At 43.8% G+C, this 18257-nt stretch overlaps 1 protein-coding gene and 1 pseudogene across 3 annotated transcripts in view; both read right to left on the bottom strand.

Moving 5' to 3' along the window:
- Positions 1-2576: 2576 nt before the first annotated feature.
- The window catches only part of ift57 (intraflagellar transport 57 homolog (Chlamydomonas)), a 16441-nt gene continuing 760 nt past the window's right edge, over positions 2577-18257 (bottom strand). The window contains exons 3-12 of one of the 2 annotated variants that reach the window (XM_083782350.1): positions 16497-16671; positions 15665-15783; positions 14500-14590; positions 13776-13844; positions 9744-9866; positions 8388-8459; positions 6765-6896; positions 4013-4075; positions 3626-3692; positions 2577-3061 (exon numbers count right to left, since the gene is read on the bottom strand). In XM_083782350.1, the coding sequence (XP_083638476.1) occupies positions 2880-3061; positions 3626-3692; positions 4013-4075; positions 6765-6896; positions 8388-8459; positions 9744-9866; positions 13776-13844; positions 14500-14590; positions 15665-15783; positions 16497-16671 (1093 nt within the window). In that variant the 3' untranslated portion in view covers positions 2577-2879. The remainder of the gene's footprint in view (positions 3062-3625; positions 3693-4012; positions 4076-6764; positions 6897-8387; positions 8460-9743; positions 9867-13775; positions 13845-14499; positions 14591-15664; positions 15784-16496; positions 16672-18257) is intronic. The other variant, XM_083782349.1, reaches the window with a different exon arrangement.
- Positions 10355-11651, bottom strand: LOC310870523 (replication factor C subunit 2-like; annotated as a pseudogene). The gene is made up of 2 exons: positions 10616-11651; positions 10355-10368 (listed from the first exon to the last, which is right to left on the bottom strand). The product of its transcript is annotated as a replication factor C subunit 2-like (transcript).

Raw genomic sequence — 18257 nt, 5'->3', positions numbered from 1 at the left:
TGGGTAACACCCGGGAACTTTGCCAAAATGGGTTTCAAGTTGGTCCTGAAGGGATTCAAATGGGAGAATTTAGCAGTATATTGACATGAACCCTGTTTAACAACTGCAAACACATTAACACAAGATGTAAAAAGTGCCTAAGGTTTAGCCAATTTAAGTTTTACCAGAGTTAAAAAGCTATATCAGAGAATATATCTTTTGACAAAGTTTATTGAAAACATGGTCACATGGAATCTATTGGTTGCAATATAAAAACAAGCTTTGTTCTTTCAGACCAATTTTCTGTTAATGTTTTAACATAACTGTCATAAATGAAACATTTGAAAAACAAATTATTCACAAATTGTGTAAATAACACTTGTGTGAAGTGATGGGCGATCATATCTACACTATTGCAAGCTTATTGGGAAATGTTGATCATTTTCAAGAACTTGAACCATCAAGTGGAGATAGGGTTAAATTAAAGGATATTTAACTCTCAAACATGTTTGGGGTCATTCTAACATTGTGGTGTTTTCTGTCACTGTACCCATCCTTTAACAACTAGGAGTAAAGTGCAGCCATTATCTCTGGGAGCTGGCGCTCAGGCAGCAATTAGGGGTTACGAATTTTGCTCAGGGACACACTTTGACACATCGCTGGCCTAGCATCGTGCAAGGGACAACCAGGGGCTCTGGGTCCCCAGGCACATTCACTAACTTGTGAGCACCCAGTTTTTAAGTTGCTTGATTCAGTATTTAAATATTTGATATTCATATTATCATCCTTCCTATGTAAACCTATGGTAACGTTAAAATCAATTTTAATCATGTTAATCACCTACTGCAAGACAAAGATACATTGACAGACAATATGGAGGAAGCACTTATAGAAACCCCAACTGAAGTACTAGGGCAGGACAGGAAGAAAAACAAACCATGGGCCACTGATAACATCCTAGATCTAAGCTCTAAAGTGGATCACATAATCCACGTGTGGAAGCATAGATGCAGGGAGAAGACAGGGCAACAATAAAGCAGCCTAGACAACACAAAATAAACTGAGGAGGACACAACAACATACAGCCACAATAATAGAAGACAAGCATGACTACTAACCGAGAAGGAAGCAATATCCAAGTGATGGACAGAGTATTGTTAGGAATTTATTAACTATACAAATGTGCAATAATCCCAACATACTAGTGCTATGAAGTCCAGTAGTAGGTAGGATGCCTCAATACGTCAAGCTGAAGTAGAGGAGGCAGTAAAGAGCATGCTATCGATAATGTCCCAGCAGAGCTTTGGAAGCATGGAGGGCAATACATGCTAATAGCATTGACACGCATCTACCAAAATATATGGGGAAACCAAGCAATGTACCCAATAAAAGACCCCAAGAAAGGGAATGTAGGGCAGGGACAAAACTACAGAAACAACTGTTTTTTCTGGCTGGCTAGCAAAGTAATGCTGCAGATCATTTTCATTCAGACCAAAAAGGAAATATTCAAAGTCATACTGATTGAGAAGCACCTTTAGCACCAGCACGACCTGTACCACAACAGGTAATCCAAGCACTATACCCAAGCAGTGCAGTTCTTATAAACAACATCATGGAGGAAGCACTCATAGAATATCACACTACCATATCCATCAGAGGAAGACCCTACCATCTGCAATGACATCGAATTTATGGCATGGAGATGAAGAGAAAAGTAATAACCTGGTCACCAGCCACAGCCATACATATATCATCAAGGAACAGGCCACTTGCCTGTAGGAAGTAAAGGACTTATACCTTGGGTCCTTTGTGAGTGAAGATGGCAGCTCCACAAAAGATAAAAGCAAGAATTGGGATAGCAACATCAGCTATGACTAGACTATACAGTATTATATTTGGAAACATTTTTTTTGCGCAATTTTTTTTGCGCAAATGTTTGTGTCACTTTGACCTATATTAGCATTATAGTTGTAGGCTACAATACATTTCGTATGAGAGGTGGGGGAAACAACTTCTAATGTTTGGGAAAAGCAAGTTCAAAACAACAGCTACTGCACTCTATAGGGGCTCATTGTTTATATCCTGGGATCCAATGGTGAAATAAGAGATTTCTTTCCAGTTGGTGCATAAATATGCTTACACGTAATGGTAACGAGTTCTAGGTAGACCAAGACCCAGACCGTTCTGTTCACCCAGATCTTTGATGTCTATATTGTGTGTGTGTGTGTGTGTGTGTGTGTGTGTGTGTGTGTGTGTGTGTGTGTGTGTGTGTGTGTGTGTGTGTGTGTGTGTGTTTAACCCATTAAGACCAGGAACGCATCTGTGTCATTTTATTTTGCATTGGCTATTCAAAAATAGCATATCTACAAGCTCACAGCACATCACTTTGAACATTTTTGAAAAATCTTGAAATTGTGAGGACTACTCATTTAGAAGACATTTGTAGAAAGGGCCACCGGTCTTAATGGGTTAATATTGTACGTGGACCGCTTCGACCACTGACTTCACTGAAACAGCTCACCCTAACCTCCCATCCATGTGTACAGGAAGCATTTCTGTACCCCACTAATCCACATTCACAAGTGGCAAACTCACCCAAACTCTGTTGAAACAAATACAAGGATATCATAGTACTGTATATCATCAATATACATTTAATTAACATGTTAACAGTAAAGAGCATTGCAGACACGGCTGGTTTTGAATGTACAGGCCAATATTATACAAAGCACAGTCAATATCAATTTGGGGGTCCTTGACATGAAAACGTTTAAGACGTTTGAGCAGATCTACAAGCTCTTATCTCGTCTCTTGTTGTGAAACACTATGAGCTTGTAGATCTGCTACTTTTGAACAGCCAAAGTATCAAAGGACACGGATGCTTTCCCGGTACCGATGGGCTAAGCGTATGACCCGGCAGTGTCTTCCAGGATGTTGGTGGCCAGCATGTCTCGGGTCATGTTGTTCTTCTCTTTGAGCTTGGCCTGCAGCAGTGTGTGTTCCACCACGCCCATGCGGATGTCCATCTGCACCACCTCCTGCTTCAGCTTGGTCACGTTCTGTCGGATCTTCACCACAGGAGCTGGAACACACAGGACAATGCCCATGGATAACTGCACTAGAATGCCGTTGCTGTCGGACAGAAACCTCTTATCTATATATTTGAACTTTTTTGTGTGTCGTAAATGAACACCCTATTTGATCACACTACGCTGACTACGGCGTCACAAAGGCATCAAAATAATCCAGATCCAACAGAGACGATATACAAGATAATACTGTACTGTTCTGTAGTATACAATAACTATCAATTATCTTTTTAGTGGTTATTGTATCGATTGATTACAATTTATTGTAAATATCGACTAATCGAGTAGTTTGATTAACCACTTAAGCCCTATTTTATACAAGAGTGTTGCACAACATAGTGAAGATAGCAGATCTACATGCACCACATGCTTTTGAATACATTACTGCACCGTAGTTTGCTTGATTGTGGTCTAACAATTTAAGCTTCTTCAACTAAATAGATGTGTGTGTGTGTGTGTGTGTGTGTGTGTGTGTGTGTGTGTGTGTGTGTGTGTGTGTGTGTGTGTGTGTGTGTGTGTGTGTGCGTGCGTGTTGAATGAAAAACTAGTAGTCTTACCTCCGTCAGACATGCTGCTGCCTTTCTCCTCCATGTCCTGTTTGACCTTGTCCAGCTCCTCACTGATCTGAACACACACACACACACACACACACGTTACGGGTCAATTTGGAACCCCTTGAAGGACCCTGAGGGTCCCTGCGAACCCCACTTTGAGAGCCACTCCTAGACCCAGGTTAGCAGAAGGTGGCATACCTGTTAACTTGTTCCAGTTCATTTTCCCATAGCTTTGTTTGCAAAAGTAGCCGATCTACAAGCTCACAAGTGTTGTGAGCCTGTAGCTCACAAGCTTGTCAGCTTGTAGATCTGCTATTTTCACTGACAGTTCGACCCAGAATAGGGAAGCTGGGGTTGATGTGGTGAAGAATGTTTTGTAGTGTAACTGACCTCTGCTAGTACTCTGGTCCTCTCGGTCACTCCTCCACTGGCCTGTTGGTAGCGCTCTTTGGCCTGGAGGACAAATCATGCATTCATTTAGCCATGGTTCATGACTCTCGTATTTCATACGAGAGTCATGGCGCAACTGCAGCCTGTTTTACGCGATCGCTACATTTACAATTCAAAAGCATTTTTATCCGAGCTGTTATTTTGCCATTGGCTTTCAACTACGCGCCCCTATCGGTCGGGAGGAGTGTGGCACTCGGTGTGTTCGATATAGGCACGCTGACCGCCCTGCCAATACAGACTAATAGGCGAGTGCGCTCCCGGTGTGCAACTGTGGATTTCCCAAACGAACCCCGTTTGAGAAAAGTAGCCGGGGCGCTCGGACAAAAATGCTTTTTTATTAAAGAACGCAGAATGCAGCAGTGCTAATCGCTGGTGCAGCAACTAACTAACACCCGTGGGACAAATTGAGAGTACTTTATATTTGAAATCGGAATGTTTATAGCCTATATACGTTTTGATTGTAAATGTAGCGACCGCGTAAAACAGGCTGCAGTTGCGTCATGACTGTCATGATAATAATCATGGCAGTCATGTTTCAGGGCTAGCATTCATTAAACTTTTGAAGGTCTTTGTTGTAGTGTTTTTCTTTTGTACAATAATTGTATCATTCTAGGGGTGCCACAATTAATCAAACAAATCACTTGACTCTATTAGATAAAATAATAATTTAAGGGTGTTGTAATAAAATGTGGTCTACTCTATATGATAGTAATCGTTGCTAGAGTGTTTGTTCAATCCCCATTTCTCCAACTGTTTAGTAAACGGAAAATACATTTTCTGTTTCAGGTTACCAACTTTATCCACTCTGCACAGAGAGAACTCATACAGGTCAGGATAAATTGGAACTGGAACACTATAATATTGAAGCTGATGAATGTGACTGGATGAAAATGGCGACGCATGTGAAAAGGTATTTTCTGTTTACTACAGAGTTGGAGAGACGGGTTGTAATAACCCCTGTTACTGAACAAATACTATGGCACTATCAGAACATCGAGCTTTCACTTTTATAGAAAAAATGTTTTTTTTTTTTGCTAAAACAGTCGACTGACCAGCTCTCAATGCATCACATCATTAGAATGTTTTAGCGTTGAATAATACCATCTATTATTAGTGTAGGGCTTGATCTTACTAGGCCACATGGTGCAGCAGTGCTAAAGTTACAAGCCAATACAAATATACGCTGGCCTCTACTCTATGGAATTCTGTAGTGGTGTAGACTGAGAACTGTAATTCATGCATACCTCACTGAGGTTGGCCTGAGCAGTGCAGTATTGTACATAGATGGAGTGATTTACAATTTGGGCATTTAGCAGACTTACAATGAGCAAGGTGACCACATAATGGTATAGATCAATGAGCAAGGTGATCACATAATGTTATAGATCAATGAGCAAGGTGATCACATAATTATCAATGAACAAGGTGATCACATAATGTAATATATCAATGAGCAAGGTGATCACATAAGTATCAATGAACAAGGTGATCACATAATGTAATATATAAAATGCAGAGAGACAGTGTAGTGCCTCAAGAAGAATCAGTCTAACCAGTGGTTCCCAAAGTTTTTAAGTTCAAGACCTAAAAAGAGAAATCAGATGCTTGCCAATGCCAAGGACCCAAACTATTGAAAATAGCAGATCTACAATGCTCACAATGTGTCGCTTCCTGCCGCATTTTGAGCTTGCTTTTTATTTTCTCTTTTATTTTTAATGAATGGAATTTGGAAGATTGGAAGATCTTTATTTCTTCATGACAGTTGTTTTGAAAATGTTCAAGTTAATAAACTAAATGTAGGAAACTAAAAATAAAGGGACCCATAAAAATGTGTCAGTGTTTTGGGAACCGGTGGTCTACTCTAAACAATAGCTAGATTATCAAAAATGATAAGCTGTACATTGAAACGAACAGCTGCCAGGTATAAAATTAATATAGCTTCTGTCTAAATAGCATGCCATCTTAATGACATTTTTCTCTCCACCAGGCCGAAGGCATGGGGAGAGAGTATGTTTTGCACTATGTTTTGCACACGTCCGTGTTTGTCTGTGTGTGTGTGTGTGTGTGTGTGTGTGTGTGTGTGTGTGTGTGTGTGTGTGTGTGTGTGTGTGTGTGTCTGTTACCAGCTAATCTCCAGCCCTGTTAACCCAGTCGATGCCAAATTTTGCACACACACTCCCTGGATGCCAACGATGAACCTCTGCCCCAAATGTTCCAGAATGGCATGTTATAGCGCCACCAGGAGGCAGACGTTTGTAAAACATTTTTTTAAATATTACTCCTCCAGATTCCATCCTAATTGGCTTACATTGCCAAAATTTGCAGGATTGGCCCGTTTTGAACAAAAGGCCTCAAATCATGAACGCAGCGTGCAATTTACGTGAAATCTTTCACAGACTTTCCTACTAGGCTGAGGAATATATCCCACCCTTTTCACATTGGCCTGTTATAGCGCCACCAACAGGAGGAGTTTTGCAAAGCACATTTTTGGAACAAAATGCCTCAAATCATCCAATTGCCATCCAAGGTGTAAGAAGAAATGCCACCCTTTTCACATTGGCTTATTATAGCGCCACCAGGAGGCCACAACCTGGCCTGCCCTGGTGGAGACCTGTGCCCCAAGGGGCACTTTTTCTAGTTAACATTGTGGTCAACAAAGAAAACAAGCCTAAGCAACAAAAACATGTCATACCTCACTGAGCTTGGCCTGAGCGTTTCGGTACTCCTGGATGAGATGCTCCAGCTGGTTGTTGATGTACTTCTCTCTGCTGCTCACCTTCTCCAACGTCTTAGCGATGTCGTCCTGCAGCTTGTCCAGGTAGCCCTGCACGCACGCGGACACACACACACACACACACACACACACACACACACACACACACACACACACACACACACACACACACACACACACACACACACACACACACACACACACACACACACACACACACACAGCTTGTTCACGTATGAACATAATAGTCAAGAGTAGAGCCCTACTACTGTATGACGTGCCCATACAGTACCTAAAAAGTGTGGTTGGAAAATAATATGATCACCCATTACTTATTGTTCACCTGTCTCTGGACACCTATGGCCCTAGTTTCGCCAATGCCCCTTATCCCTCAACTTCTTTGCCTTTTTTTTTTACTATTTTGAAAAACATTTTTGAATAGTTCAAATAGCCGGACTACAAGCTCACATGTCGATCGGCTAGTTTAACAATTTTAAAGTGTTTTTCAAAACAGTAAAAAAAGAAAGAAAAAAAGGATATAAGTTTATGGATAATAAGTCACTGACGAAAATAGGGCCCCTTATGTACATCAATACAGGTTGGCAAACTAAACTAAACCAGATAAATTCAAAAAGCTGAAAAACTAAACTCCAGCTAAAGTGTATGAAGTAAAGTGTTTGTTATGTATCCAGCACTCAGGCGCTTGGAGGGAAGGGAACAATGCATCCTGTATACATTGTGATTCCACGCTTTTTGCTCAAGGCTTTTAAGCATTGAGAGTTGCACTCAGTGCAATAGCGGATGGACTTCAGTTCCCAGAAGGACTGCATGGCAGGCAACCAAAGTAAATGTTCAGATCGATGACGGCCCCCGCAGACAATAGATTTAATTCTCTTTATGACAGAGAGACTCGGTGAAGGAATGAGAGGGCAAACCTGTTCTTTTGAAATCCACTAGGTGGAGGTAGAGAGCTTGATGCCAAGCACTTCAAGAGCTATAGAGCACCGAAGTCCTGACGTAAATCGCTCATCCCTTCGATTCCCCTGGTTCACGGAAGTAATTTCTCTATGGAGAATAACATGGGCTCATCTTAATATCGTCTCATATGAGCGTTGTGGTCCAAAAATAAACAAGCTGTCTCGGCATTATTGTCGGGGAGGTGTCTCTGTATCGTTTGCAACAGTCACTCACTCATATATGATACAGTCCGTTTCTAGCGAAAATGTAACTAATTCAGCAGCAGTAACATTAGCGTGTGTTAGAGTGAAACGGCCGGGGTGACGTGTTTATTTTTCAAACACAGTTCTTATATGAGGCGATCTAAAACCCCCCTATGGGGATTACAATGGAAATAAAGAAATACATGAACCTGTGTATTGACGCCCTCTACTGAAAGTGACGTCAGACTTCGGTGCTCTATTCATAAAAACCTTGTACCTCCAGATTTCAACATTTTGTTTTTTCGTAAATGAATGAATTTATTTATTTAATGTATTTAAAAGGTAAATACTTAAATTGTCACGTCACTGTCATCTGGGGACCCGCCCAAAATCATGTCCAAAATCACTACTAATAACCTACCTTAGTTTCCTTCAGTGATGATTTGATGCCGTCTCTGTGCTGGTGCATTTGGTCGACATGGACCCTCCAATCCTACACACACACACACACACACACGTCAAGTTGTCATATACATATATACATATATATATATATATATATATATATATATATGTGGAACTATTTCTCTTCACAATGTGCATTTCTCAAATACTATTACACTTGTGGGGACATTCGCCTCTCATACGTGTAGCAAAACCGTGCGCACGCACGCATGCACACACGCACACATCACACACCACTTCCAACCAATTTCAACTTTCCTAACAGTGTGTTGTGTACCGTTCTGCACTCCGAGCACTCGCTCTCTCTAGAGGAGATAACCACTTTTAGAAAGATATGTTTTTCTTTTAGATTGGCCTCCTACAGGGGTGGCCAAATATTCGGGAAAGTAACGTTTTCTTTCAGGTTGCCTGACGGGCAAGTGCGTTTTACTTTGAATGGGGAAGCAACCATATTCATTAAATGTTCTTGGTTATTTGCTACCTTAAGTAGCAGTTGTGCTCATTCAGATTTTCAATGTGACTGTCGCCACTCGACAGTTATCCATTGGATTTAATAGCATATTGCAGTGGCGGCCATTTGTGGTTCCACTGATCCAGAGCCCACTCATTTTTCCCCATGGAGATTTTCAAAAATATATATATATTCTCGCCTTTGGACCACAAGTTCATGGGTTCAATCCCGGGCACCGCCAACTCAGCGTATGAGTAGCACAGCTTGGGTGCAGCAAGTCGCGTGGGGACTAAGTACTGGGGTCTGATGGTAGGTGTGGCGCTCCACCTCAGCACCCAGCTCCCATTGTAACGGGGACAGACTCCCACGTTTTATCGGCTGATACCAACAATAAGCCACTCCCGATCTACTTATATCTCACAGAATTAAATGTTTTATGGTCATGATTTACCAGCAGACTGGAATGGCTTGATTCTAGGCTTAAAATAATTTATATAAATTATGGGAAAAACACTGAGGATATTGGTAGTATCAATGGTGTCAAATAGGGCTCCATCGCTTATGCATGCATATCAAAGTGGGAAACTGAAATAAAAAAAGGTTGAGAATCACTAAACTAAGCTAATACTGGAATTCTGATCTCAACAATGTACAACGCTCAGTGTTAATGGAAATCAGAGTGTACAAACGCAAACGGAACAAAATGGGGTCCATTTGGTTCCATGTGTATTCTCCCCTCTCCGAGTTGCAGACCCTGAATGGTTCCATTTGGACCTCTAGTACAGTGTGCTACTGTACCTTCAGGTCTGTCCTGTTCCTGAATGGTTCCATTTGGACCTCTAGTACAGTGTGCTACTGTACCTTCAGGTCTGTCCTGATGGTGACTTTGAGCTGAGGCAGGACTCTCTCCACCTCCAGGTTCCACTCTGCTGCATCCATGGTCGACTCCAAGATCACTGCTGGTTTACCTGACTGATCTGGTTCCTGAGAGAGAGAGAGAGAGAGAGAGCTATGTGACACATTGGAAAGAGCAGAGCAACTAGGATGCTATTTATCCCTAAACAGAGAACACACAGTGGCAGAATACCCAACGACTGTGACTGATCCAAAACAAAGAAAAGCAATGAAACAGCTGTTTAAACATGTCTTCATTCCCTCTATAGTCTATACTGTATATGGGCATAAAGACAGCCTGAACAGTACAATAGGTATTAATGAGGGGCGCTAGCCTCTCTTATGCACAGCTTTGTGTGTACCACGGAATGATTCTAATCATCATACATCGGCCAATCAAATCATTACATTCCGTGTACCATGTAATGTAATGATTTGATTGGCTGCTGATGCCAATCGGCCAATTGAACGCCCCTGGGCTTGCATGGGGCATTTCATAGTCGCATTTCCAACTTGAATTCCCGTTTGATTAAATTGTTGATTATCAATTATGTTTTCATCAAATACATTTATTTTGTTTAACAGTTACACCCTAATATATAGATACACGAGTAGTAATAGAGGCGTAGGTGCAGCAATAGACTATGCACAGCGGGCCTATTGTACCCCATAGCTCTCAGAGTTAAGCACCAGTAAGGGGCCATTTGGTAACCCCTCAGGGAACACACTTTGAGACCCACTGGGTTAGTGGCGTGTTTCCAGTGAGCCAACATGCACAATATCAGCACCCTGTTTGACCAGAATGGAAGGAACAGAGCCTTCATTAGCATCATTGGTACCTGGAGGTATGCCAATATGGCTGCTGTACATGGAGCACGTGCAGCAGAGCATAGCTCTGCTGCACAGTCTCCCCAGCAGACCTGCCATCTGCAGCAGCGAGCAGACACCTTCATAGTTCATACACCTTCATGTGAGTGTATCCAATGTCCTTGAGGAAGTCCAGCTTCAAGTTCTCAGGCATCTGGAGTCTCTTACACACCCTGAAGAAGCTCCCTATGATGTCCTCCGGGGAGTAACCCTTGGCCCACAGCTGCTCCATGACCTTGTAGGCCTCGTCCACGTTGGCCTCCACACAGTATCCCAGCATGCTTTTCACCAGGACAAGGTGCGGCTCGTCGCACACCCTGTAGACGCCCTCGCCGTTGACGTGACCGAAGGCGGCATACGTGGCCTGGAGGTTGTTGAGGGCCTGCCTCATGTCGCCCTGCGCCGTGAAGACGACCGCGGCCAGGCCGTCGTCGGACGCACTCAGGCTCTCCAGTTCCGCCACGTGGCGCAGCCGGGCCAGGATCTGCTCATCCCTCAGTGCCGAGTAGCACAGCGCGACTGGACAGGCTCGATGATCCTGTCCGAGGCGTTGCACGCCAGGGCGAAACGCGTCGTCTCGGCATACAGCTCCATGATTCGACGGAGAGCCTGCTGCGCTCCATCCGTCATGCTATCCGCCTCGTCGAGGATGATCATCTTGTGCCGCCCCACGGGCAGCGTGACTTTCTTCTGGGCGAACGTCTTGATTCGATTCCGCACCACATCGATGCCTCTGTCGTTCGAGGCATTCAGTTCCAACACAGCGTCTCTTGCCGACGCTCCGAGCAGGGCCCTTGCCAAACACAGGATGCTGGTGGTTTTGACCGTGCCGGGAGGACCTGATATGAGGATATTGGGGACGTTCCCCCTGCAAGCCCACGCCTCCAGTCGTCCGGTGATCTCGTGGTTTCCGACCACCTCATGCAGCGTCACGGGTCGGTACTTCTCCACCCACGGGAGCTCGCTTTTCACCACCCTCTCCTGCTCTTCAACCACATCCACCTCCATGTTCCTATTTTAATGTTTTACTGTGAATGAGGGTCTTTAAAATGTGGCGTACGTCATATTAATGACATACATCAGTCATCTCCAAATGTAGGCAAGTTTCAGGCCATGGTCAACCCAGCATTCCACATTCATTCATCATGGATGGCTCATTGTCACCACGATGACTGGAGTCAACTGAATCAGACAGTATAGCAACTGGTAAGCACTAAGCACAGCAGAATGCGAAAGAAAAATAAAAGCCTGGGGACTGAGGCTAAAGTCTATAGAACAGCTCAACCTCCGCTTTCGATGCATCAACAACATTACTGAACTAGACTCTAGTCTAGACTAAAAAAATTGAAAATAAACTTCCACTGGACCTAGAATGACAATAGCTGACTTGGAGCTATATATATCGTTGCTGTCGAGCAGAAACCTCTCAAAAATAAACCAAAATATACACAAAAAAAACTTGGTTCTTGATTATTTCAGATCAAGATGATTGGCTCTAATGTCAGCGTTGATATAATTTATTTCCGGTTAATTGGCCAGCCCTACATCCTTCTCCTTTGATCTCTTCTGCAGTATGTGATCCAGACCAGAGGTCTGGTTGCACCCAATTACTGTCACTGTACAGAGGTGACCTTTTGTCATCATGCTAATAGCCAACAGCTGACAGGAGCATCTGAAAGATCAATGATGCAACCAGTGCATTAATCACACTGGGCAGCTGCTGTCTGTCACACCCACATCATCAAAGCACTCGACACCAAAGATTGTTAATTTATGATGATAGTCCATCCCGATTAGAGCCACTAGAGGCGACATGGTACACGAATCCTACAAATGGTCTCCTAAGTGGGCGACAGCGTCAGGAGGCAAATCTCGTCCTATGGTTACAGGTGCTAGATCATTCAGTTCATTCATTCTCCTAAAAAGGCATCCGCCCACTTCACGCATTGATTTATGGAAAACAAAATCAAAAACCTCAAAAATGTAATTAGGTGGTTTCCTCCCGACAGCAACGATACATAAAATACAAATACAATACAATAAAAATGCAATAAAACGTAGTATGAGGTGTGGGGGCGGGGGGGCAGATGATACTCACTCACTGATACCTATACTAACCCTAACCCTAAACCTAACCCTTAGTTTGCTTCCCTCCTACACAAAACCAGTAACTACAGTTTACCAACTTGAACTTGTTAAACAAGCCTTTATCTGCAGCTCGAACTCACTTGCAGACAGATCTGAAGCTTAAGGCAAGGGTCTTCCCGGCCAACGAGGCCTTAGCCGATAGAGCTGAAGTAGGGAACCTCACTATCTACTAAATAAAATAGTGTTGCAGATTAAACGTATTTGTAGATGATCAGTGTTGAGTCAATTCATGTTTTTCATTCGTTCGTTGGTTTACACATTATCCTTTTCTATTAATATGTTGGATTCATGTTAAAGTGTATTTTGCGTGTTGGTACAACACACACACAGATCCTCTTACAGGCGGCTAGCCTCCTGCAGAGCTAACAATGAGTGAGCATTAACGAGTGAACTCACGTTGTGACTGGTGCGTGACTTGAGGTTAACGAGTGAACTCACGTTGTGACTGGTGCGTGACTTGAGGTTAACGAGTGAACTTACGTTGTGACTGGTGTGTGACTTGAGGTTAAAGAGTGAACTTACGTTGTGACTGGTGCGTGACTTGAGGTTAAAGAGTGAACTTACGTTGTGACTGGTGCGTGACTTGAGGTTAACGAGTGAACTTACGTTGTGACTGGTGCGTGACTTGAGGTTAACGAGTGAACTTACGTTGTGACTGGTGCGTGACTTGAGGTTAACGAGTGAACTCACGTTGTGACTGGTGCGTGACTTGAGGTTAACGAGTGAACTTACGTTGTGACTGGTGCGTGACTTGAGGTTAACGAGTGAACTCACGTTGTGACTGGTGCGTGACTTGAGGTTAACGAGTGAACTTACGTTGTGACTGGTGCGTGACTTGAGGTTAACGAGTGAATTTACGTTGTGACTGGTGCTTGACTTGAGGTTAACGAGTGAACTTACGTTGTGACTGGTGCGTGACTTGAGGTTAACGAGTGAACTTACGTTGTGACTGGTGCGTGACTTGAGGTTAACGAGTGAACTTACGTTGTGACTGGTGCGTGACTTGAGGACCTCCAGGTCAATTGCGGTCTCCTCCTGGTCCTCTGGCTCCTCCTGAGGTCATGATGGACACATTGACAACCCTGAGTTAACGCATCACGACCTGAGGCCCATTCCACAAATGCCTTCTAAAATCAGTTTCAATCACTTTCAAGATTTAAAAGAAATGGCAGATGTGCACTCATATTAACGTTTCTAAAATAAATATAATATTGAAGGCGTTTTTAATCCTAATTACAGTTATAGAGGCAATTATGTATTATGGCATATACGTCTTATTAGCCAGGGATCCTTTTAAATAGCCACAAATAAGCAACATAAGGTTGAACCAAGGCTGATCCAATAAACAGTATGAAGAGCTTGTGACTAGATAATAACTATTTGATCCACTGGAACACAGGTTATTTTTTTATTTGTTTCAGCTTTGGACATACATACAACGTTTCAACATGACAGCAACGATAATAGTCATGACATGATCGTCTCTGTCGAGTGGAAACCGAGGTCGAGGTCCAAAACGGGATACTTTTCAGGATTAAAATTCAAAAATAGCAAAAGTTCGAAACACACTTCGCACTTTTCTGTAGTATGATCAAGTGGGGCGTTAATTTACGAAGAAACACAAAAAGTTAGAATATGGAGATAAGAGGTTTCTGCCCGACAGCGACTATATGAAAGCTCAGAGACGATGCTGAGAGAGACAACCTACCGTCAACTCTTCTTCTACCTTACTGAGCGTGAGCTCTGCGTCGTCCTCCACCACAGACTCCTCTTCTGTGGTTTCTGTCGGGTAGGTGGGCCTGAGGGGAAGAACAGGAAGTGATGTCATCACCCTGCATCGGACCAGTTTATGGGTTTTATGGTTTTGGGCCTTCTAAATCAAAGTGAACAGACATACGATTCTCTGAAATTACCAGACATTCTGATTTGGCCGTTTTGGAGCGGTGCCTCCGCTCCATTACGGAGCTATGTGTGTCCGTATGTCTGTCCCTGTGTCTGTATGTATGTCCAAGCACGGAAAGCTGCACCACCGAAAGTGGCCAGTAGAGTACAGCACAGAGTAAAGTGGCAGTACAGTAGAGAGCACAGTGCACTAAAATACAGGATTGACCACAGTACAATACAGTATACTATCTATAACAATAAATGTATAGTTGCACCGCTCACTGCACACAGGTGTTATTTTTTATCACATTAAATAGCTTGTAAAATCGATGTGCATATTTCTTGGGATACAGGTCCAGTGGGCACCGCTCTGTATTCCCTGAAGAAGGCTTAACCGCCGAAACATTGGATTCTGTCTTAACTGGCTGTCCTAATAAAGTATTGGCATGTGTGACCACTTTCTTGTTGTTTCAAGTTCTCTCCCGTGGGCCAGCACCGCTAAAAAGGACTTTGGTGTGCGTTAGCATCCTTGTGCCCAGTGGGCACCTTAACCTTGTGGCAGAACTCAACGTTAAATCTGCAATCTGCAAAATCACACTTGTGTGAAGTGAACGGCACTCTTATCATAATACATCATCATACATCACATTCCGTGCTCAGCCAATCAGCCGAGCACATTCCGTGCTCATACATACACACAAAGTTGTGCATAGGATCAATATCGTACCCTTCAATTTCTTATTTATCCCTGAAATGACATTACGTAGCATTTGTAGAAATAGCGGGCCTTAAATTAAATCATTAAATGTAATTGGCCCCAATTTACAAAAATAAATGTAAATATAACCTCAAATATAAAATAAAACTTCTCTTCAACTGGGATTTCAGTAATGGTCCCCCCCCCCCCATTTTCCAACAGCTAAAGTTTAAAATAATGGTTAAAGTGGTTAAAAGCTAAGGCGACACAGATGCGTTCCATAAAAAGTTACCTCTTAAAGGCAAAGTGCTTCGTCTTCAGAGCCTCCTCTGCCAGGCGGTCCAGTACGTAGCACACCTGCTCCCCTGAGCCTCCCTTCAGCTTGGAGGGAGGGAAGTCCACCTTTACGCCCTGATGACGACAACAATGTCTTCACTAGTTTGGTTTTGGACATTTTGCCTATGAAATGACATGCCCACAATAGGGATAGATTATAGATTTGACTAAATAATTGGTTATTGCCCATAAGTGATTAGTTTGATTAACTGTTGTACCCCTACAATCATATATTATCAAGTATGAAGAATATGTTCCCTTGAACATGGGAGGGAAGTCCACCATCACCTAACAACAACAAAACACAATCAGAACTGTTATCAGAGTTGGTTCGAAGCCTCCGGCTTAGTCGATGCGTTGATGCGTATTCGGGGGAGGAAAGCCGGGTGTGGGGGGTGATATTTGTCACTGCGGGAGGAGTAGGACAGGCAGGCTCTACGTCCTCCCGGTGGGGGTTCCTCACTGGCAGGTGAGTCAGTAGGATAGGCGAACACACAAATATGTGTGGGGAGGAATTGAGGGGCGCTCTGATCATCGTACATCATCATGACGTAAAATAGACATTATGCCTATTTGATCAGACAATATGATGTAAAATTCTCTATTCATTGTCAATGGGAATTTAATGTTTGTGTAGGACAACAACGGACACCATAACATTCTCCATTCAATGGTCAATGGGAAATGTTTGTGTAGGATGGAAATCTTTAGATGAATATAGGAGGGGAAAATGGGGTAAAAAATAAATAAATAAAATGGGTGTTTGGATGGAGGCATGCAGTACTTACCAAGGCCCTGAGTTCGGACAGGATGTTGGACACGGTGGCGTTGGGGTCATCGTGCTCCTGCGGCTGCGTGAAGGGCCTCCCCGCCGTATTGATGAGCCACGCCGCCATGACGGTGAACATGAAGAACTGCTCGCCTGGGTTGGACGCCACGTACGGGTTGGACACAAAGTAGTGCCTGAGGGAGGGAGGGAGGGAGGGAGGGAGGGAGGGAGCGATTAGAACACTGACACAAAGTAGTGCCTGAGGGAGGGAGGGAGCCATTAGAACACTGACTCAAAGTAGTGCCTGAGGGAGGGAGGGAGCCATTAGAACACTGACTCAAAGTAGTGCCTGAGGGAGGGAGGGAGGGAGGGAGGGAGCCATTAGAACACTGACTCAAAGTAGTGCCTGAGGGAGTTAGGGAGCCATTAGAACACTGACTCAAAGTAGTGCCTGAGGGAGGGAGGGAGCCATTAGAACACTGACTCAAAGTAGTGCCTGAGGGAGGGAGGGAGCCATTAGAACACTGACTCAAAGTAGTGCCTGAGGGAGGGAGGGAGGGAGGGAGGGAGGGAGGGAGGGAGGGAGGGAGGGAGGGAGGGAGGGAGGGAGGGAGGGAGGGAGCCATTAGAACACTGACTCAAAGTAGTGCCTGAGGGAGGGAGGGAGCCATTCGAACACTGACTCAAAGTAGTGCCTGAGGGAGGGAGGGAGCCATTAGAACACTGACTCAAAGTAGTGCCTGAGGGAGGGAGGGAGGGAGGGAGGGAGGGAGGGAGCGATTAGAACACTGACACAAAGTAGTGCCTGAGGGAGGGAGGGAGCCATTAGAACACTGACACAAAGTAGTGCCTGAGGGAGGGAGGGAGGGAGCCATTAGAACACTGACTCAAAGTAGTGCCTGAGGGAGGGAGGGAGCCATTAGAACACTGACTCAAAGTAGTGCCTGAGGGAGGGAGGGAGCCATTAGAACACTGACTCTAAGTAGTGCCTGAGGCACCTGATGGAGGTGTGCCAGGTTGGCAGAGGAAGTGTAGCGCCCAGAATTAAATTAGATAATTGACACTGGGTGAAAAAAATAAGGTTGCAAAATTGTGGGATAAAAATGATAATGAAAGTAGTGCCTGAGGCCAAGGAGGGAGGGAGGGAACCAATAGAACACTGTGTGATTCTTTCTTTGGGACCCCAATTTACACTGTACAATATTCGTGTTGCTTATTTGACTGGGAGGATTTGTTTCCGTTTGTACACTCTGCTATGTTTTTGGATCTCTGGAAGATTTGGAATAGGGACCCTGGCACAAAATTGTCACAGCAAATAATGATTGGGTGAGATAAAGCAATGTTTATGGCTCTATTACTGTTCTAAGGACTACCTTCAAGTTTCAATGCTCAATGGCCCTGCGTACCACCTGTTTTGAATTTGCGCATAATGCAGGAGGCAGCAGGTTGCGCTGTTGAAAATGAGTGCTTCCAAACTCCAACACTGAATGGAAGTTCTTGACAGAAAGTAGCTCATAACATGTCTACGGTCAATATTATAAATGAACCATTGACCAGATCTGTAGAGAATAGAGCTCTCAATATATTATTTTATGTCCCAAACATATATTATACAGAGGTGGGGTCCCGAGAGGCTCCCCAGCCTGGATAGACTTTCAACAACACAAAACAGTCTTTCTTTCAGTGAGTAGCAAAGTAGTTTAGTTTATTTTTACTAAAGTCGGATCCTCGGCCAGAGGCGCAGAGCAGAGGCGTTCCTGGCAGGGCGTTAGAGAGAACT

Source organism: Protomyctophum parallelum (genome assembly GCF_964188405.1).
Source record: "Protomyctophum parallelum genome assembly, chromosome: 14".
NCBI classification, from domain to species: Eukaryota; Metazoa; Chordata; class Actinopteri; order Myctophiformes; family Myctophidae; genus Protomyctophum; species Protomyctophum parallelum.
Note: the sequence above shows the minus strand (reverse complement) of the source record. Positions and strands in the feature narration are given on the sequence as shown.